Source organism: Polyodon spathula, chromosome 18 (genome assembly GCF_017654505.1).
Source record: "Polyodon spathula isolate WHYD16114869_AA chromosome 18, ASM1765450v1, whole genome shotgun sequence".
NCBI classification, from domain to species: Eukaryota; Metazoa; Chordata; class Actinopteri; order Acipenseriformes; family Polyodontidae; genus Polyodon; species Polyodon spathula.
Genome location: NC_054551.1, coordinates 6,316,108 through 6,339,242, shown reverse-complemented (window position 1 = coordinate 6,339,242; position 23,135 = coordinate 6,316,108). Strand labels below are relative to the sequence as shown.

General features: G+C 39.8%; 1 protein-coding gene across 5 annotated transcripts; it reads right to left on the bottom strand.

Annotated features, from left to right (window-relative positions):
* Positions 1-12,388: 12,388 nt before the first annotated feature.
* LOC121330876 (putative RNA-binding protein Luc7-like 1) lies at positions 12,389-22,479 on the bottom strand. Of its 5 annotated transcripts, none has more exons than XM_041277774.1 (12): positions 22,223-22,235; positions 21,116-21,186; positions 19,540-19,634; positions 18,994-19,092; positions 18,008-18,118; positions 17,756-17,899; positions 17,378-17,554; positions 17,069-17,157; positions 15,079-15,135; positions 14,427-14,456; positions 14,058-14,228; positions 12,389-13,628 (listed from the first exon to the last, which is right to left on the bottom strand). In XM_041277774.1, the coding sequence occupies exons 4-12, from the start codon at positions 19,087-19,089 to the stop codon at positions 13,490-13,492; spliced, it is 1,014 nt and encodes a 337-aa protein (XP_041133708.1). In that variant the 5' UTR covers positions 19,090-19,092; positions 19,540-19,634; positions 21,116-21,186; positions 22,223-22,235; the 3' UTR covers positions 12,389-13,489. The 5 variants fall into 5 exon arrangements, with proteins under 5 accessions (XP_041133708.1, XP_041133703.1, XP_041133706.1 ...); XM_041277769.1 differs by lacking the exon at positions 22,223-22,235 and adding an exon at positions 22,132-22,207; XM_041277772.1 differs by lacking the exon at positions 21,116-21,186 and having other exon boundaries at positions 22,223-22,479.
* Between the last annotated feature and the right edge of the window lie 656 nt (positions 22,480-23,135).

The following is a 23,135-nucleotide window of genomic DNA, read 5'->3' as shown; positions in this document are numbered from 1 at the left end:
AGGATTCAAGGTGGGCTTTCTTGAGTAATGGCTTCCTTCTTGCCACCTTACCATACAGGCCAGATTTGTGGAGTGCTTGGGATATTGTTGTCACATGCACACCTTGACCAGTCTTGGCCATAAATGCCTGTACCTCTTGCAAAGTTGCCATTGGCCTCTTGGTAGCCTCTCTGATCAGTTTCCTTCTTTCTCAGTCATTCAGTTTGGAAGTATGGCCTGATCTAGGCAGGTTTTTGGTGGTGCCATACACCTTGCACTTCTTAATAATCATCTTGACCATGCTCCAAGGGATAGTCAAAGCCTTTGATATTTTTTTATACTCATCCCTGATCCGTTCCTTTCAACAACTTTGTCCCGGAGTTCTTTTGAAAGTGCCTTGGTGTTCATGGTTGAGTCTTTGCTTTGAAATGCACTACCCAGCAGAGGGAACCTACAGGAACTGCTGAATTTATCTTAACAAAATTAGAGCCCACTTAACTTGGTGTGTGATTTTGAAGGCAATTGGTTACACCTGAGCTAATTTAGGATTGAGGGGGGGGGGGGGGGGGTGGACACTTATCCAACCAAGCTATTATAGTTTTTATTTTTAATAAATTTACTACAAATTTCTAGAATATTTTTTTTCACTTGGAAGCTGTGGGGTAGGATGTGTACATAAATGGAAAGCTCCAACCAGACCATGCTTGCATATATTTCTTTATTTTCTTTTTTTATTTAATGCTCTCGCTCTTCTTGTACCTGTTTGTTTTTGCCTCCCTCTTGGCACCACCCTCTCCCGCTACCCACATACAATCTTGAAGCACACAAGCACAGGAAACTGACAACATAACTACAAAGAGGAACCATGATGCAGCACAAGCTTTCCAGTGGTAGCCTACTTTGTTTATGCAGCCAGGCAACTTTTTTCTCCAGTTGCCTGTACATAAATGTCTTTTCCTTACAATAATTGTGGTTTACACTGGCAGCTTAGAGAGAGTTCGCAAAATTTATGAGTAGTGTAATAATCAGAATTGTTTTGGACTACATTTACTGGAAAATCTAAATCTATACATAAAGTTTGTAAATCTTACTTAAATAATATTACTTGGCATTGCTATTAGCTGAAGCTCATTTGCTTTACTTGTGTGGGATGTTGGTAAAAATTAGTACACAACAGTACATATTTTTAGGTGACAGACTTCTCCTTCAGGTGATCATTATATAGTAAGACCCTTAGAGCAGTGGTATTCAATTACATTCTCTGGAGGGCCAGATAAGGCAATGTCCAAACCTTGGGGGGCCACAGGGCATCATGATGTGCGTACCGGTGGGGGGTTTGTTTAAACGGTTATGAAATAGATCGATGATCAAATAGCTATATTTATGTCAATATATTTTTATCACTTCATAAAACAATGGGACAAGCTGCTCATCACCTGTCATGTCAAAACTTCTTGAGCCTGTCAACAAACATTTCCCAGGCATCACAGATTGCTGCTAGTTTATCACTTGTTCTTCTCTCCTGTCTTGTCTATTTGTTGTCAAATCTTAGGAATCTCAAAATACTCTTGAATCTTTTTTCTGGCAAGAGTGTTCAGAAATTGGGTCTCCCATTTTGGTGTGACCAAAGGAAAAACAGTGGTTCGAGGTGACCACTATATTTGTCTGTCCACTGTTTCTGGTGTTCTGGGTGTGCATCATTCCACTCTTTGAACACATGTCTAGCTTCTCTTACAATGACATCCAGTATTTCTGGGGTAACGAAGAGCTCATATACTCCTTGATGGATGTCACTTGTTCATCCCCAGTAACACCTGGTGGAGAACGAATGCTGTCCTGTGCCTAGCGTCTTCTTTGAGGAGGAGGTTCCCGACTCCAAACTTACAATAAAAAGAGAACACATCCACATTTGAATCCTTTTCATCACAACACATTTGTCTGGGAAATTATCATTGCAGGCAAACATTTACATACCTTCCAATTGAGTCCAATCATACCATTTCTGCATGGCTGTTCCACATCTCCTGCAGTGACAACATCCCATCCCCTAGTCCTCTCTTCCACATCTTCTTGCTCTACTCTGCAGTGTTGCTTCATTTGGAGGTGAAACATCTTGATCTGCTTGTCCATCACCCTCATCACTATGGTTACCACTGGTCTCTTACTCATCGGGTTTGTACCGGATTGGTGATCCTCAGCTTCAGACATCTCATCTCTTGAAGGTACAAACTCCAAAACTGCGCTTCGGTGAAAATGAGTTGTTTTTCAAGTACTCCTAATTTTGCCTTTTTAATAGCAACTACTTTTTGGTGGTGCTGGTCCTGCTGCAGAATACTCCTCTTCAAGTTTTCATTTATGTTTTACTTTACTTACATTACTGATTTTTTTTTCGAGCTCAATCACTTCCAAGCTGCATTCACAGGTGTTCTTTTCTTTTTCTATTGCCTTGTTGTTTCTCTCCAGTTTCTGGTTCCTCCCTAGAAGGTGTGGGAATTTGTCCTACAAACACGTCTATCCCCCTAGAGACACCATGCAAGGCAGTTGGTCCCATGATGTTCGCGGAGATGAGAAAATTAAGTTTTAATCTACTCCTTTAGTCAGTCATATAATATAAACTCTCGATTCCACTCCAAACAAGTTTATGTAGATCAATTCTTATTAAAATTGATTATTTTGTGATTGACTCCCCATCCTTACTGTGACTGCAACTTCTACGATGCACTTTAAGGTCATTTTCCAGAGGCACTTTCACAAGGCGTTTTGGGAAAAGCACATGAAGATCAATCAAACTTAGCTGTGGTCAATCATGAGAATGATCTTGAAACCCCAAGTTCCAGCATTACCGGGAAACAGCCCCCTGAGCAGTGAGCAGACTGAGCAAGCTGAGAAGAGGAGAGAGCTGGCAGTGAAGGAAAATGATTCCCTGGACTGTTTTTGTGTGCAGAGAGGAGGGGCAGTCACAGATTGCTCCCCTGGCAAAGTGAAATGCTGCTTTCCTTTCTTTTGTGGTTTGTTTGTGGTTTTCCTGCAGATTTCAATCTACTAAGTGCTGAATAACTGTCTAAAGCAAATAGCTATACTTCTCAGAATTGTTTTTGTTTTTAGAACAATATTTGCTGCTTCTGCAACTCCTCTACCTCCCAAAACCTGTGTGACCTATTATGAACAGTTGCATTGGAGTTCCTGTGTGTTTTTGCATTTTCCACAGATTTGCTGAGAAATTGTGTTTTAATATTGTGTTTGTGTATTATTATTATTATTATTATTATTATTATTATTATTATTATTATTATTATTATTATTGGCCAGTATCTTTTTTATATTGAATTGATTTTTAGCTTAATTATTTAGTCATTTAATAAAAATGTATTGATTTATGGGTGCATTGTGGACCTCTTTCATTGCTGGCTGCTCAAATTAAATGTTGCTTCACTGAAATATAAAGTACCTGAGCAAGCATTTATGGTAAAGACACGTGCTAAGTGTGACAAGTGTGACAAGTATGATAAGTGCATATTTAGCATGTCACCTTGCACAGGCTTAAGTGCATTTCTTACTGTTGCCAAACAGTTTTTTTGTTTGTTTTGTTTTGTTTTTTAAATCCCAAACAAAAGCTCTTTGACAGACTTGTTTTTCCAGCTGATTTATTATGCTTCAATAGTTTTTGTCTTATTCTCTTCTCGATGATTGTTGTTTTGCTTGTTTGTCTCACTCTCTAGGCATCTCTGGGTGAATTATTCTTTACTTCAAAATGTGCATATTCAAAGGAAAAAGCATAATCGTGGTTCTCTAGGTAACCAAGCGAATGGTGTTTTAGCCCATTAAGTCAGTGAAGGAAGAGACCTTAAAGATAAATAGAAGTTACAAGATAGGAGTAATTAGTTTGAGAAGTTAATAGTAAACTGTAAAATAGTATTTCCCATTGGGTTATGGAATATACTGCTACAGATAGGAAAGACTGCACACAGAGTGTGAACATAAACTAAAAAGCGTATTGATTTGATGGTAGCTTGCATACAGAGTGAGTTCTAAACAAGAGAGGAGAAGGGTTATTACAAGATGAAGTGCAGTGATCAGGTGCTCCTGTATTATAGCGTGTTGCCAAAAAAACAAAAAATGCCCTGTAGATAATGGCAACCTTTCAACCTTTCGTATCTGCAATTTCAGCTTTTATAATGAAGGACAGCTGACGTTCGACGGGCCAAATGGAAGGCTCTCGATGCTATACCTTTACACAACTACCTGGAATATTGGGTGTGTGTGTGTGATGTGTGGGTGTGTGTGTGAGTGTATATATATATATATCATTGTTAAACTCGTCTTGCAAGAGTTGTGGAGAAGTGAGTTGTCTAGTTTTTTTATTATTTATTATAGATGACAGCTGTAACAGCACTGTCATATTGCCAAATTAAGGGCTTTTTTTTTTTTTTTTTTTTTTACTGTGATTGATTTGAGACCAAAGGAGAAAAGGATTCTTTTTTGTAAGACCTGTGGAATGCCTGGAGGCCCTGTTAATGACTAATTCATTAAAGATTTTACAGGGTGTTTTGATTAAAATGTCAAGGCGTAACAGCTTTAATGATGTTTAGTACTAGCTACATAGCTCTGCAGCTTGTTTAATTTTAATGCTACTATTAAGGCATAATCCAATAATTGGCCGCTAATTCAGCTTCAACAAGTTAAAAGACATCTTTTACGGGACCTGAAAGAGAACACGGCGTTGTATATGCAAGGACTGAGATATACATGAACACAAATGATGCATAACACCGTGTAACAAATTTTTTTTTTTTTTGGTTCCTGGGTAGTAAGTGTTGTTTCCTAATTGCTTATGCCTCAAAAGTATAGAAAATGGCTATTATTCCCCACAAACTTTGCTTTTGTGACCAGGACAGTGATATTTTGAAATTTACCTATTTTCTAGAACATTCCAGATAGATTCCGTGCTGAGTAAACTTGGAGTAACTTCTAGAACTTTCTAGAACTTTCCAGTAATATAAATAGTAGTATAAATACAGGGGCCTTAAGCCCACCAGTTCAGTATAGTTCCAGCTGCCTAAGTGGATACATATCTGCATTTTTCTGAGATGGCAAGAGGCTGCAAGCATCCTGCAGACGCATTTTGTGAAAAAGTACTCTGTGGAAGCATCTACTAAGATGTGTGAGGCCTACAAGGCACATTTCGGCATGCCTGTCAGGGATCAAGACAAACCCTGGGAACCTAATTTCACCTGCGAGCACTGCAAAAAAACTCTGGAAGGTAAGATGGACAATTGTTGCTCGGAATTTTATGTTATAAAATTTGTTAAAATTTTTAAAATTGTAAAAGTTTTTAATTTTAAAATGTTTTACAATTTTCAATGTTATTGAAAAAATATATCATATATGAAAAATGTTGCGAGAATCTCTTACACGTTAGTCATGGGTGAAATAAATGTATTTTTGTAGGATGGTACAGAGGGGAAAAGACAGCCATGAAGTTCACTATCCCAAGAATTTGGCGGGAACCCACTGACCACTCAAGCAACTGTTACTTCTGCATGGTGGACCCTTCCAAACGTCGGACTGGCAAGAATGCACCTGCTATCACGTATCTGGACCTTCCTTCATCCATTGCCCCGGTGCCACACTGCCATGAGCTCCCCGTACCCACTCCTCCGGAGAGAGAGCAGCCGTCTTTTGAAGAGAGCAGCAAGTCAGAGAGCGAGGAAGACATTGTAGATCCAGATGAAAATTTCAGAGGTGGAGCTGAGGAGAGAAACCCATACTACCCCAACCAAAAAGACCTCAACGACTTGATTAGAGATCTTGGTCTCACCAAGTCCAATGCCAAGCTTTTGACGTCTAGGCTCAAGCAGTGGAACTTGTTGGATGAAAGTATGCAAGTCGCAGATCAGAGGAAGCTTCACCAACCTTTTTCCAGCTTCTTCACCCATCAAGATGGGCTCTGCTTCTGCCACAATGTGACCAGACTGTTCTAGATGACAAAATTAGAGCCCACTTAACTTGGTGTGTGATTTTGAAGGCAATTGGTTACACCTGAGCTTAGGATTTCTATTTCTATTATCCAACCAAGCTATTATAGTTTTTATTTTTAATAAATTTACTACAAATTTCTAGAATATTTTTTTTCACTTGGAAGCTGTGGGGGGGGGGGGGGGGGGGGGGGGTGGACACTTATCCAACCAAGCTATTATAGTTTTTATGTTCTAGGCAATCGGAATCGCCTGTAACCAAAATGAGTGGCGCCTCTTCATTGACAGCTCATCCAGGAGCCTCAAAGCTGTGCTGCTCCATAATGGTAACAAGTACCTGTCTCTTCCACTGGCTCACTCGGTGCACCTCAAAGGGAATTACAACAGCATCAAGACCTTGCTGGACGCCTTGAAGTATGATGAGTACGGCTGGGAAGTCATAGGAGACTTCAAAATGGTGGCATCCTGATGGGTCTCCAAGGCGGTTTTACCAAGTTTCCCTGCTATCTTTGCCTTTGGGACAGCAGGAACACCAAGGCGAACTACCACAGGCAGGACTGGCCACAGCGGACCGAGTTCTCTGTGGGGAGGAACAACGTCAAGTGGGAGCCACTGGTGGACCCCCGGAAGGTGCTGATGCCACCACTGTACATCAAATTGGGCCTTATGAAACAATTTGTCAGAGCTCTAGATAAGGAGTCGGCAGCCTTCACGTACCTTCAAGACTTCCCTAAGCTGTCTGAGGCAAAGGTCAGGATATATTGGACTTTGAACGCTGCTACCAAGGACAGTATAACAAGAACATGATGGGAGACTACATTTGGGGGCTGATTCGTGAAAGTGATTTACAGTATAATCGTAAATCTTGAAAAACTACTCACTTCTAAATCTTTTGTAGTCATTTTTGTATTACTTTAGTATAAATACATGTTAATTTGGATTCATATGTTATTTTTTTCTGACTTTATGTGAACGAAAAGACCCAAATCTCCCGTTTTCTCATTGGAAATAGGTAAATTTCAAAATATCACTGTCCTGGTCACAAAAGCAAAGTTTGTGGGGAATAATAGCCATTTTCTATACTTTTGAGGCATAAGAAATTAGGAAATAACACTTACTACCCAGGAACAAAAATTGTGTTACATTGTGATTGAAGCACCAGTCTCTAGAAATGTAAATCTTCCGTAGATTTGGAATGGAAACAGTGCAGCTAAAAGCTTGGAAGATCATGGGAAATGTTTGCGTGTACAGTAGAAGGGACCTGTTGAAGGCTTAGGCAACATTAAAATTAACACTGTGTCTACCTGAATAATTGTCCCCTGTTCAAAAACAGCATATACACAAGAGTTTAATGAGCAAGCTTACACAAGTTCACTCTGAACTGCTATGCTTTCTCTATTTGCAAATAGCCCATGGGGCATTTATTGCCCATTTAGTAAATATACAGTAGGCTACTGCCTGGGGTAGTGTGTGATATGAGAATCTATTGCATGCTGAGGGTTTGTCCAAGCATGCTAACTGGAGGGCAGACATTAAATTCTCATTTATCACAGACAACCCCATGCAGTATTTTATACAATCTCCGGTGAGCAATTTCTTTCCTGACAGAGGTCTGAACTTCTCGAAGTTGTTGAGGGAGGCTTACTCTACTTATATCAGTGAGTTATTAAACAGAGCGAACTGCATGCAGTATTTTATTTGAAATAGTTACAACGTTTATAACCTGAACTAAATTTAAAACAAGGTTTGCATTTTGTGAGGCAGTACAGAGGAAAATGCAATGGTTTTATTAGGAGTTGAAATGTGACTGCCACCAAAGTGAACAGTTTAAACTTCTAACTACAAACGGTACGTTTCCTGTGTTTTTTGGGTGTGGAACTTACTTTTTCTTCTGATGTGCCTGTTTTGTTCTGGTTTGTTTTGGGGGGTTTTTTTTGTGCTCAGGTTTCCGTAACAATTTTTTTTATTTTTTTTTTTCAAGAAGGTTGAAAAAAGGTTAGGGATCGTGTTGACATTACATGCTTTTAAATTTTTTATACACAACTACTTTGCCTTTTTTTTTATCTTCACGAGTTTGTTCTGAGGGTGTTTGTTGTTTGCTTACATTTCTATGTAACTTTGTGAGAAGTGGTTTACCTTCAGTCAGAATCAGAGTGTATTGCAAATAGGGCTGTTTCAGGGTGCGCTATTAAATCTGCTGCTGAATGCATCGTTGTAAAGCGTGTTAAATTCACCAGGAGTAGCTCAACTGTTGTTCAATTCACCGGGGCATCACCGAGGTTGAATGACCGCTCCCACTGTGGAAGTTTGTTTTGTAGAGATACTGTCATCAGTGAAATTATATTTTCATAGACACACAAATCTTTTGAAAATTGGTTGTGTATTTTTAATAAATATATAATAGCGCTAACAAACATATTGAAAACAAAATATCACCTTTGCCAACTTATCCAGAGTAGCTGACTGAGCTGCTGGCAAGAATTCATTATGAAAGAGAGAGACCAGATTATTATTATTATTATTATTATTATTATTATTATTATTATATTATTATTATTATTATTATGTGTATGTTATTTGTCCTTTTATACTTCAGACAAATGTGTTACAAAGTCGGTTAAAGATATCTAAACCTTCGTCCCAATAAGCCTTCAGCTCCCATAGGTCAACCACAGCCTTGCATGCCGCAGCAGCCTTTATTATTATTATTATTATTATTATTATTATTATTATTATTATTATTATTATCAGCTATGGTGATTCACCAAACTGCTGTTAAATTCCCCGCTGATTTATAGATTACTATATTTATAGATGACTATAGGGTGACTTCCTCGTGGAAAAAGCAGTTTGGCCTGAAGATTCAATGAGGAGAGCCTGTTGCCAAGGTAGCTTCCCTGTTGAAAACGTGTGCTTTTCTTGGATTTATCCGATTCTCACTGCAGGGAAGGGCTCTAGAGGGTTTTCTTTATCAAGTACAAGCTTAAGAATGGGGTAGTGTGTGATATACAGAACTACAAAGAGGAATCATGAGTTGTTTTTCTTTTTTGCTACTGACAGGTGTAGGTGCATTTCTTACTGTTGCCAAACAGGTTGTTGTTGTTGTTTTTAGCTAATTTAAACAGCTTCCATATTTTTGTCTTACTTCCTCTCACTGTTTGTCATTGTGTCTGTATGACTCACTCTCTGGTACTATTGATGCTGAATTACCTGAGATGCGCATGTTTAAAAGAAAAAGCATCGTGGTTCTCTAGGTCAGTGGTTCGCAAACTTTTTATATGCTGCTGTTGTAACCAATAGTGCCTCCCAGTATGATAGTGTATTTTTGCTTTGAAGCCATGCTCAGAGCAGAAGAACAGGTGAGGCAGCCCTTATAATGCGTTGGGTAACACTATACGGGAGGCGATCAGACAGGTTAGTTCCAAATGCCTCCTGGAGGCACTCTCATGTGGGAGGCAGTGTTGGTTACAACCTTTTCTTTTCATACATTTTGTTGCTCACCAATTAATGTGAAGGATGGTCTTGAGTTTGGGACGAGATAGGGAATCACATATTTTTTCCTACATTTAACTTGCATATCAGCAATTTCAAATTTTGGACAGCGGACGCTTGACAGGCCAAACGGAAGCCTCTCAGGGGGCGCCAATGGAAGAACACTGCCCGGCCTAAAGCAGGGGTACTCAATCATTTGAGTGAAGGTCCAGGACTCGTGGTTACTGCAGGGTCAAGGTCTGGGGTACATTTTCATTCCCATCTCCACACTGACAAAGATCGTATACACATATGGTTCTTCCACATGTTGTTGGTTTGAGAGTACTTCAATAGGTTTAAAGGTGTTTTTGAGGAATCAAAACGCTGTCTCATTTTTTACAGGTCCGCCTTCTTTACTGACTTGTTACTGCATGAGTTCTTTCCCTGCCATAACCATTGACTTGGTATAACTGCTGCTGACTTGTACATTTAGTTTTATTCATAGCTCGCACTGAGTATCTGCTACTTAGCGACATGGTACCCTTGCGTTCCACACTCTCATGCTGTCTCAAAAATTCACAGCATATCTAATGTGAATGCAAGTAAAAGCCTACAGTGCCTAAAGTCTACACCCCCTTGAACTTTTTTTCACATTGTTGTGTCAGTGCCTCAGTTTGATGCATTTAAATGAGGATTTTTTTCCACTTATCTGCACACCATACTCCACACTATTAAGGGGAAAAAGGTTTTATTGCGAAAATAATTATATATTAAAAACACAAAAGTGAAAGTAATTGGATAAGTCTCCACCCCCCTGAGTTAATACTTGGTGGAAGCACCTTTGGCAGCAATAACACCTGTCAGTCTGTTGGGATAGGCCTCTACCAACTTTGCACACCTAGACTTGACAATATTTGACAATTCTTCTTTACAAAACTGTTCAAGCTCTGTGAGGGAGCTTGGGGACCGTTGATGGACAGCAATTTTCAAGTCATGCCACGCATTTTCGATTGGATTTAGGTCGGGACTCTGACTGGGCCACTCAAGGACATTTACCTTTTTGTTCCTTAGCCACTCCAGTGTAGCTTTGGTGTGTGCTTTGGGTCGTTGTCATGCTGAAAGGTGAACCTCCGTCCCTGTTTCAGCTTTCTTGCAGAGGGCAGCAGGTTTTCCTCAAGGTCTTTTCTGTACTTTGCTCCATTCATTTTCCCTTCTATCCTGACAAGTGCTAGAAGTAGGGATGGTGTTCTCTGGGTGATGCGCTGTGTCGGGTTTGCGCCAAAAATAAAGCTTTGCATTTAGGCCAAAAAGTTCCATTTCAGTTTCGTCAGACCACAAAACTTTTTGCCACATGGCTACAGAATCTCCTGAGTGTTTCTTTGCATACTTCAAACGGCATTCAAGGTGGGCTTTCTTGAGTAATGGCTTCCTTCTTGCCATTCTACCATACAGATCAGATTTGTGGAGTGCTTGGGATATTGTTGTCACATGCACACTTTTACCAGTCTTGGCCATAAAAGCCTGTACCTTTTGTAAAGTTGCCATTGGCCTCTTGGTAACCTCTCTGATCAGTCTCCTTCTTGCTCGGTCATCCAGTTTGGAGGGACGGCCTGATCTAGGCAGGGTCTTGGTGGTGCCATACACCTTCCACTTCTTAATAATCATCTTGACCGTGCTCCAAAGGATATTCAAGGCCTTTGATATTTTTTTATACCCATCCCTGATCTGTGCCTTTCAACAACTTTGTCCCAGAGTTCTTTTGAAAGCACCTTGGTGCTTATGGTTGAGACTTTGCTTTGAAATGCACTACCCAGCAGAGGAAACTGCTGAATTTATCCTGAAATCATGTGAATCACTACAGTTTAACACAGGTGGAGGCCACTTAACTTGGTGCGTGATTTTGAAGGCAATTGGTTACACCAGAGCTAATTTAGGATTGCTATTACATGGGGGGTGGACGCTTATCCAACAAAGCTATTTCATTTTTTATTTTTAATTAATTTTCTACAAATTTCAAGAATATTTTTTCACTTCAAAGTTGTGGGGTAGGGTATGTAGATAAATGAAGAAAAAACTATTCTAATGCATTTTAATTCCAGGCTATAGGGCAACAAAAGGCAAAAATTTTGAAAGGGGGTGTAGGCTTTCTATAGGCAATGTATATTGTTATATATGGCTTGGCAGTCCAGATTCGGACCAAAGTCCACCTATTGAGTACTCCTACCCTAGAGGCTATACCTTTACACAATTACCTGGGATATTGTATTAAACTTGTTTTGCAAGTTGTGGAGAAGGAATTGTCTAGTTTTCTATTATAAACTACAGCTGTAACAGCACTATCATATTGTCAAATTAAAGGATTATTTTTGACTGTGATTGATTTGAAGATCAGAGAAAAAAGGATTACTTTTGTAAGACATGTGGAATGTCTGTTGCCCTGTTAATGACTAGTTTAGTAAAGATTTTAAATTAAAATGTCAGTTTGGAATGGAAACCAAATGCAGCTATAAACTTGCAAAGATCAAGAGAAATGTTTGAATACTTTGTAGAAGAGACCTGTTGAAATATCTCATTGGCAGTAAATGTGGAAGGTTTGGGCAACACTGAATTTAACACTGGGGAGTAGAGTTACATAGTGGATAAACAAAGACCATGCAAGGGAGGAAATACTGTACCTGCCCAGATTAATTCATTAAAGTTAAATCCCCAACTACACCTATGCAATTAACTGACTTTCAGGTAGTCAAATGTACCTCTCTTTGAAACCACACCTCACAAATCCTTGAAACTGTAGGCCACTTTATACAGGTCAGAGGAACATCAGTAAACCACATTGCTTCAATCCTCCTCCAAATAAACTGGATTACATTGTTCTCCATTACCAAAAATAAGGAATGTGCCATTTTATGGAAATATGCAGCTAAAAGTAAATTAATAAATAAGTACACAAAAACAGCCAACAATTTTTGGAAACCGATAAAAGTTTAATTGTGAAATGAGGCACAGCAGGAATATTTCCAGGAACCATTTAGAAATTCTTATGCAATATTTACAGCAAGTTTTATCAGCAAAAACACGTTTTAACATATGGTCCAAAAATAATTACTGACAACTACCAGTAGGGGATATACATTCTAGTAATGTTCTTAAATGATAAAGCACTCATAGCAAATCTTAATTTAGTTTATGTTTCTACACTTTTCAAAATTCTCACCCTCAACAATCCATATGTACACGATAATTACCTTGCCCTTAAATGCAATATTCCACTAAAATTGCCAAATACATTTTGCCCAGGGATGCAAGCTTCTTTTTTTGTTCAGGGTTATGGGTACATAAAGCTTGAATTTCTAGAAAGTATAGTAACAATTTCATGGGGGGGGGACCTGGCTAATTTGTAAAATAAATTTAACAAAAGAAAAAAAACAGCAAAAATAAACTGATCAACTGCAACAGCCAGAAAGAAGTCCGCACCCCAGAAACGACTACCATTTAGATTTGATACAGGGTCACTGCTTTCAAGAGTTTTGGGGGGGAAACAAGCAAAATGTTTATTCAATACAAATTTGTTTAGGCATTAAGAAAAGGAAACTTTATATAAAATTGGTTTCTGTACTACAAACTGACATTAAAAACAAAACTTTCAAAAATGAGAAATAACTTCTTGTTCTAAATCTATACAGCCACCACCACATACGATGATTTACTCAAGCCCTACAGTAAATCAGTGAAGCGAAGGCAAAAAACCAAGGAGGATCTTCCTGGTCTCCTAAGCAATCCCCGGTTTACCCCAACCCCATTTGGTTGTTAAAGAAAACTTTCTTTCAGCAAGATTTCAGCAAGTCTGCCCAATGAACTGCAGTTTTCTATTTAAAAAAAAAAAAAGAAAAAAAATTTAAGAAGCCAAAGCTCCTCAAACCCTAGAAAGGAAAAGAAAAGTCCTTATATCCAGTAGTATTCAACAGTTATACTCAACTACATGTACAGAAAGAGAAGACAAATTGCTGGGGTTCATTTTCTGTGAATGTACAGTGGAACATGGAACCAAATAGGCTCTGATCTCATTAGATCTCTCCAGCCTCTCTCTCCTCTGATCTCCTGGACTCCTTGCCATTCATGCTCTCATGCCTCCTCTCCGATGAGCTCTTCTCCTTCCTGTCCCTATCCCGAGATCTGTCCCGGGAAGAACGGTCTCTTGAAGACCTAATAAAAAGGGCAGATTTATTAGACTCTGGTGCCCTGTGGCGTTGTTCCGGAACAGCGTCATAAGGAAGGTAGTAAATCTAGCAACACAAGTCATTAAAATAATCAAGTATTTTCTTTTACATTGGAAACAAAAATGGAAGACCTTGCTAGTGCTGTACTGGATCTCAAAGCAAATTACTACTGTGCAGAAAAGATTTAAAGTTTGAGGAGGGACATTTTCAAAGCACAGATGTTGTAGGGGATTTTATATAAACAATGCGTAAACTAGTTGATATAAAACAGAAACTGCTGGGATTTAAAGTGAACATTTAGGAAGTGGTTAAAATGGAATGGAGATCTGAGAACTGGTGCAACACAGCAGGCTTCTGCGTGGCTTGCCGGGGAGTGGGGGGTGGTATTGCAGTGGCTTTGCTGGCTGGTGCTTACTTGTGCTTGGAGCTCCGGTCTCTGCTGCGGTCGCGGGGGCTGCGCCGACGACCCTTGCTGCGGGAGCGACTGCGGTGCCGGCGCTTCCTCTCCCGGTCTCTGGAGCGAGACCTCCTCCTCTCCCGGGAAGAGGAGTGGGAACGGCGTCTCCTACGCTCTCGAGAGCGCGACCTGCCAGAGGAGCGGAGGAAAGAGAGATTTCTAAAACTACACCAAGACACACTCAATAGAGCGTACATCTTGAACCAGTGTTAAGTTTCTAATTTCTATATTGATTGATTTTTTTATGAAACACACAAGCAGGTAAGTCAATGTTTGACTAAGCACTTGAGTAGGTATGTTTTTACATTTTAAAAACCATGGTCCTACCTCTTACGCTCTCTGCTTCGTGATCTGGTCCTAAAAACAAAGAAAATAAAAAAAAGTTCAGCGCTTCCAAAAACAAAGTATAAAACGGCACAACACACCTGTTTGAAAAATAACGAAACACAACCATTTCATCTGGTCACTACTATAGCAAAGGTTGTTGCCTCGGCTCAAACAACGCACACCCACCTTTTACAAAATTCTGGGTAGTTTTAAAGCCAGTTTTCTACTGTGAAGTGGGATTTATAAGTTGGTTGGCAGAGAAAGGGACATGATTCCAGGTCTACCATAAGCGGTACTATAAGCATGTTTGCATTATTTGCTTAATAGGGCTACAATTATTATCAAGAAGTGGTTCCATAAAAAGCAACATTTCCAGATGGATGGCAAGGCAATCTTTAATCAGGTACAGCCGTAGCACAAACTGGCTGCCTGACTAGGGTCACTTCATATAAACTGATGCAGCCCTATTTATGTTCCACTCTTAAATATAATTACAGAACAAAGCATCAATGACATGTTTATATATGTCTGCTTCTTCCTGGTAGTACACCGTTGGTCCAATCTTAAATCTTGCACTGCTCAGTGAGAAAGGCTCGCAAGACTGCTCTCACCCTGCATACATCAAACATGTGACAGAAGGAGAGTTAGTTACCCTGATGCCGTCCCCCTAGGCTGTTCTCCTGGGGCATCAGTCACTGAAGAATCCCCTCTGGGGAGCAGAGTGTGAAAATAATGGTTAACACAGAACTCTGAATTCATGTCTACTGGGGCAGAAGCTGCTTTTATAGATTGTTCACAAATTGACCCACACAGGATAGGATGCAGTAATGCTTGATTTAGACGCATGTACAGCCATCAACAGGCAAATGGTCAGTTGAGATTAATTTGCAATTGCTTTTCAGTGAGAGCATGTCTGACGTCGCCATCTCATTTAACCCTTTGCGGTCCTACGTCGGACCAGGTCCGACATTATAAAGACATCAGGCACAGGACTCTGGTCATTTTTTTCTCTGGAAAAAGCAGAGAAAACCTTTCAAAGGCAGAGTGAGACAGATATTAGCCGGAAAAAAAAGGGGGGGGCTGATCTGAGCAAAACACATAGCCCCTGCACCACAGAGATAACACGGCCACAAACAGAGAAGACAGCTGCTTCCGCATCCAGTGCTCAAAGAATATCAGACATTTGCAAAGCTTTTTGAGATGTTAGAGTAATAAAATAATACTTTGATCGCATTATCAGGAGAGGATTTATGAAGTAGTATGTGAACAAGGGGTAGGGCTTGGCTGGAGCTGGAGTACTGAGTGTCCTTTTGCTATGCAGTGGGGGGGGGGGGGGGGGGGGGGGGGGGGGGGGGGGGGGGGGGGGGGGGGGGGGGGGGGGGGTGGGGGGGGGGGGGGGGGGGGGGGGGGGGGGGGGGGGGGGGGGGGTGGGGGGGGGGGGGGGGGGGGGGGGGGGGGGGGGGGGGGAGAGAGCATGTGTGAAAATAAATTAGACCTGACAAGCAGTGAATAAATGGACTGCTAAGGGTTAATGGATATGCCAGCAGAAACATATCCCTCACAAAAGATTCACAAAATGTGATGAAGCTTTATTATAAAACCTTTGAGTAAAGCGCTCCCCCTAGTGGAGTACACCATGTCATCACAACAGTTGTATTTGCCAGTATTGCAATTTCACTTCAACTATAGAACAATTCAAACCATACTGGCCACACATCACTGAGTAACCTGGATGATGCAGTTCCTTGTTCAACGCATATTGAACAGACTATACAAATGAGCAAGTCAGCCACAACAGAATTGTGGGTTTGGAGGACGAGATACCTTAAGAAAGTAGCCCAGGGAAATCATGTTTGACAAACTCCTGCTTCCACAGGAAGGCCAAACAGGGTAACTGAAGTAGCCTTGAACCCTTCGTGGTCCTATGTCAGACCAGGTCTGACATTACAATTTTCCGTTTCCAGTCCAATTTCGGACATCAGTAAGACGTCAAGCACAGGACCAGTCGTTTTCTCTGGAAAGTCGATAAAACCTTTCAATTGCCGAGTGAGACAGATAGCAGCCGAATGCAAAAAAAAAATAAGGGGGGGGGGCGTATCTGAGCAATACACATAGGCCCTACACCACAGAGATAACACAGCCACAAACAAAGGAGATACCTGCTTCCGCATCCAGCGCTCAAAGAATATCACGGACATTTGCAGAGCTTTTTGAGATGTTATAGTAATAAAATAATGACTTGGATCACATTATTGAGGAGTTTGGTGATAAAACAAGTGATCAGGAGAGGATTTCAGTACGCATGTCTATAAAGAGGTATGTGAAATACAGCAAACATGGGGTGGGGCTTGGCTGGAGATGCAGTACTGATGTCCTTTTGCTACGCAGATCTTTTTAACCCTTTTTTACTCTGAAAAAATATATATTTTAATCAGCGCATGTAAAATAAACAGAGCATGTGAAAATAAATTGGACCTGACAATCGCTGAATAAATGGACCGCTAAGGGTTAAATAGTGGATATCTTCCTGCACACAACAGTGTCCTTTACAGAGATTTATCAATGCCCTTGTGGGGAAAGTGCCGTTCACATTACACTGTTCCCTTTTTACTCCGCTTTACACATGTAAAGGAAAGACCTACCTCCTCTTCATTTTTTCTTCCCGCTCCCTCTCTTCCCGTCTTTTCAGGCGCTCTTGGTTTCGCTTTTCCTGCTTTTCTGACACAGTTTTCTAAAAACAAAAAAAACAAAAAAAATAGGAATTTAACCCATCAAATGGCACATTAAACAAATGTTTTGCCAATTTGAGGAAAGCAAAAAAAACACACAACGAATAAGACAAACTTATATCCGAGTCCCCCCCCCCACCCCCGCAGTCCGTCCTTCCACATTACAAGCTAAAAATAAAGACTCCATGGTAGACCACATGAAGCTTCCATTTTAAAACCTACCTTCAGCTGTTCCAGCTTTTCCCTGATCTGAATGAACCCCAGGTGCAGTTTCCCACCAAAATGATCAGCCAGGCGGCGATCGTTGTCATGGAGACCCAGATAGGCGGAGCACACCTCACACACTCGCAGTTTCTGCTGCTGGAAACTAGATGCAGGCATTGAGTTTCTGTACTCCTCCTGAGATAAGGACAGACATCGTATGAGGGCTGGGACTGTTTGATTTCCTAGTTACTTAACTTTCTCTACCACTTGACAAATGTGTATCAAGTTATTTAGCTACCAAATCTAAGCATCCACATTCACATGCAAACTGATGGATTTGTTAAAACACTAAAAATTAGTGGGGAAACTCCATTCAATAGCTGTACAATACGCTACCTCTGCTTCGCGCTTCCTGCTTCTCACTCTCTCAACCTCTTGAAGTACTTTCTGAGCCTCATCCACATTCCCTTCGGCCCCCAGCTGCTCTGCCTTGGCTAGGAGCTTTCCGATCTCTTCATTCAACTCGTGGACCTTTTCAGCCTGGAAAAAATAATAAGTATGGTCAGATATTAAAGAAAACATTTTGATCTGCAATGCTAAGGTGATTAGACCCAGAAGCTGAACAAGAGTAACGTTTTATTCCCTCACCTTTGCTGCAACTTCGGCACTTATTTCTTCCTGGGTTTCAGCCAGGCGTTTCTTAGCCAGTTCTGTTCTTCTGTCACAGTCAGCGATAAAGGATTCTAGATGATCCACTGCCTAGAACAATAAAACAGAAGGAACTTATTACTCAAAGTTAAGCATTTTATTATTATCCACAAGATATACTAACCCTTTGCAGTCCATTTATTCGGTGCTTGTCAGATGCATCAGGTCCAATTTATTTTTACCCCGGTTTAAACAGCACTGAATCGCAAAAGTACTGTATCTCCTGCCAAGACCACCCATGTTTGTCGTATTTTTCACATACCTCTTTATAGATGTGCATACTAATAAATCCTCTCCTGATCACTCACTTTAATCGCTAAACTCCTCAATAACACGATCCAAGTCATTCTTTTACTACTATAACATCTCAAAAAGCTCTGCAAAATGTCCATGATTTTCTTTAAGCGCTGGATGCACAAGCAGCTGTCCGACATCAAAAAGAAGCACAAGTCTCAAGTCGTTTTTTTCTCCGGAAAAAGCAGAGAAAAACTTTCAATGGCCGATTGAGACCAAGAGGAGCCGAATAAAGCCGAAAAAAATAATAATAAGGGCATATCATAGCCCCGTGCACTACAGAGATAACACGGACATAAGAGGTAGCTGCTTCTGCATCCAGCGCTCAAAGAATATCACAGACATTTGCAGAACTTTTTAGATGTTATAGTAATAAAATAATGATTTGGATCACATTGAGGAGTTTGGTGATAAAACGAGTGAGCAGGAGAGCATTTATCACTATGCACTTCTATAAAGAGGTATGTGAAAAACACAGCGAACAAGGGGTGGGGCTTGGCTTGTGTAAAATAAACAGCGTGTGTGAAAATAAATTGGACCTGACATGTCTGACAAGCGCTAAATAAATGGACTGCAATGGGTTAATTCCCTTTATTAAGATTTATTAATGTGTTCACAGAAGCCTAACTTACATCCAACTCAAAGAACAGGTCTCTGTCCTTGGAAGCGATTTCATAATCAGCTCTCAGTGCCAAGTCGTGTATCTTCGAGCAGTCCCCCAGATCCATGCGCTGTCAAGAGAAGTGAAACATTTTGAAACTCCATCCAGACTTACCTAGGCAGCAAAAACCATGCGATATCAGATCACATTTATTCTAAATGTAAACATTGGCAAACGTTCAACAGGCCTGAGTGGATTTAGAATTTTTCTTGTTTATTTTTTTATTGCAAAAGATTAGTTTCTACATTAGTCCCGAGTGATTTATGTCACATAATTGTGCCATGGGTATCAATACACCATTATATCACTGTAGTTACACATTTACTCTGGTACTATTTCACTACTGATGATTCTTATCCACTAAATAGATCCACTTACAATGTTACATGCAGAGTTCCAGAGTTACTATTGAGACAGAAACTGAGTGTACATTTGATACATTGAGCATATTTTCTGGCACAATACAAATATTTGATAGCTTCAGCAGCTTTGTCTCTTAGTATGATAAATGACATACCGTTCCAGCAAGAATGTCATGGGGGCAGCAATCTAGAAGATGGCTTTTGCAGACACGATCGTCAGTAAACTTCACCCTCTGTCGAGTTTCATCGCCTGAAATAGGTTTTAGTAAAAGAGAGAATTAAAAAAGGCATGAAACCAAATAGTTGCAAAGTGACTTGATCCAACAGGAAATTCCAGTGTATAAGTACATTTTTTTTTTTTTTTTTTTAAATAAAAGCTTAGAATGAAAGAAACTTTGCAATGGCATTTTTTTTTATTTCATGTGTTGTTTTAACAATTACGGCTCAGCACATTAGGTAACACTAATACATAGAAATGAGTAATGTTTAATTTTTTATGCACATTTCTTACAGAAAATGTAGATAAGTTTGGAAGGTGTCAGGACTCATTTAAGGTGGAGTCCTTTTAGAAAAAAAAATGTCCTTGGCACTACCTGGCACCTCCAAATCTGCAGCACTTAAACTAAAAGTATTTGTTTTACGGCACGGTTGCTGTATACCGCTGTTACAGCTGTGCAACAATACGAGGGTCAAAGGGATCAAGTGAATACAAATCAGGAGCCTAAAGAAATATTTATGGGTGTTTACTATATATTGTTAATATTGCTGTACTGCAATATTAATTCAGGTTTTCATGCCACCATAGTCCACAAGGATTGAACCTTATTTATTCCACACCTGCCACTAAGAGCACAGTTGTGAGAGAGTGCAGGCACCAATACAAAGGGAGTTTTAAAGGGGGTCTTAGTCAAAGCCCACAGTGAAAGCACCAAACAATGTTACTTTTCCATAATTCTTTACAGGCAACGGTGCTCATTTCCTGCTATTTGAAAAGCAAGTTCAGCGGCTGAAGGCGACTGATCAGTGGAATCAAAAGACAGAACGCTCCAACAGGGTCGACCACATGGTTATGGGCAAGGCCAACAGGGCACGTTGCAGTGGGCCTGTTTAGAGGAGCACCAATTTAACATGCCTTTATAGCCCTGCTGGGGGACTGCAGCAGCTGCTAATTTGACATGATTTACTTGCGCCCCCCCCCCCCCCCCCCCCCCCCCCCAAAAAAGACAACCTTTCCAACAGGTCTGAGTGGGTGCAAGTTACTCTTGGAACCCTAATAGAGATGCAGCTTTGAAAGGTTAAAAAAAAAGGTTAGTTAATACACACTGTGAGCTTCCTCATATACTGTACCCATCTGCATCTTCAAGCCCTCAGCTGCAGAATTTTATACCCGCTGTTGAAAAGTATAAAAGGGAAAAGCTTTCTTGCCCCACCTGTAGTAAGGAAGTCAGGGGAATGATACACAAAGTCAAAGTGTCAAATGGTATGTGAAAATTTAAGGCTTCTGTGTCTGACAAATGTTGTGTAACTATTAGAACATATATACACTGTTCCATGACTTGAAGCAACCACACACTCTCTAATTATGCTGTAAAAACTATTCCTAATGTTTGCATTTAATGATGTCCTTTTTCCCCCCTCTTTACTTTTGTTGTTCAAAAGAAATTACTTATGAAAAGCAAACATGTTTGTTCGATATTCATAACAGCTTTAAAAATTATATTTGTGACTCACGGCTTGATGAACATGAGGCTTTTCTGCAACTCCCTTGCAGATTGATGTAGGCTGGCAAAGATACACTGAACCTTTATAAATAAAATAAAGGGGCCACAATTGTTCAGTTTGTATGAAACATAGGTATGGGAAGCAATTAAAATTCAACTTATTACACACACACACTTCTCACAAGCAACATTCATTAGTCTTTGAGGAAAGTTAGAACCTGATAATTACCAAATTTTAAATAAAATAGCCACTGCACCTTAAATATAAATCAACGATTGACCACTACAAAAAGCCCACTGCCTTAAAAGGAACTAGCACGTTTTTAAGTGTTTTACTGACTAGATACTTATTTTAAAGCTTCAATCTGAACACTTAAGACCAAATCTTAAGATTGAGGTACCGACCTGACTAGTTCTCCGTTCTGCATTGTGAAGGAATTATTTACATCTGGAAGTAGCCATACAAAATACCTTAAATATTAAAACCCTTGCCAAACGTACTACATCATGTACCTTTTGCATTACTGTGTTTCTACAAGTACACGTGTAATCCCAAAAATGCATTCCTTTTTATTAACCATACAAGAGTTTAAAATATACACGTTACGTAATTATATATCAAAACACCACTATTCAAATAAACCAAAATCTGTTATGCTTGTTATATAAATATATATATATATATATATTTTAGGCAAAATATTGCACTAGATTTATATTGTATAAATTGCGTTTAATTTATTTATGTATTTGCAGATATGGCTTGTATAAACGTTTCTAATCAAATTATTTTAAAGTAACTTTAAAATCGACCTTTGCTCGAAAGGACAAACTAATATTACTCATATGAACTGGCAGGCAGGAAACGGGAAGCTAGGCCTTAGGCCTGTTTCATAAATTTCTTTAAAACAAAAAAAAAAGCCCCCCTATTTAACCACCATTCCTATATAGACCACTTTAGTTACCCATCACACAAACAAACAACGATACATACGCGTTAGAAAGAAAAAAAAAGGATCCTCCTACCGGCCTTGTTTACATTTCTTCTGTTCGCAGAGACAGCAAAAAAAAAATGGCATCCATTAGGAAAATGAATAACGGGCTTTGCAATACTTACCGTCCCTTGCAGTCCCCATCAACTGGTCGAGCAAAGCTCTCATCTGAGCCTGGGCCGACATTGCGGTTACTTATGTATTATCGTCTACTTTTGAAATTGTGATTGTACACATACAGCTTAAATATGTAATTTTTTAAACGTTATTCATATATATATATATATATATATATATATTTTTCTTTTAAAAGCAAACTGCTCCAACTGCGATCTTATTCACTCTTACGGCGCGTCTCTCTCCTCTCCTTTCCTCAGCACACTTGGGATTGTGGGAGGAAGTGTGTAATAGCTCTACCAAGTCTATGGCATTGTGGGTGTTGTAGTTCACTTTCTCCACTGCCTGCTGCCCATCATTGGCCAGGTGTTTTGTGATAAGCTTTGTTTACCGTTAACTTATCTAACAAAATACTTCTTTAACATGTCAGCTCCATGCAGACCTATTCAAGTTATAGGTCTCAAATGTACAGTTTTGAGTCAAACATATGTCATGTTGTCATATGTCAACACTGTCTTGCCCACACTGTTTCCCGTAATAAATAGCCATAACATGCTTTGACCCAAGAAGACACTGATAATGTGAAATGACCGAGGGAATACAAATGCGACAGATAACGGCCATCCAGGTTATAATAATAATAATAATAATAATGTAAATAAAAACACGTTTTCTTTAATAGGCTACCTGTTTCAAATATTTAGTACACGTTCTAATTTGACTTGAGTACGTGTTGTAATTCTAATTATTAAACATAGTAATCTGGCCAATCTGAAAATGAAATTAGAACCAATTCATTTTAAGAAAATGGTGCATATAATAAATTACACCTTACATCGCCATTCCTTCCCAATTCGTGGCGGTGCATGGACTTGTTCATTGTGTAAGGTCTAGTGAAAGCGATTGACCCTGAGCCAACGA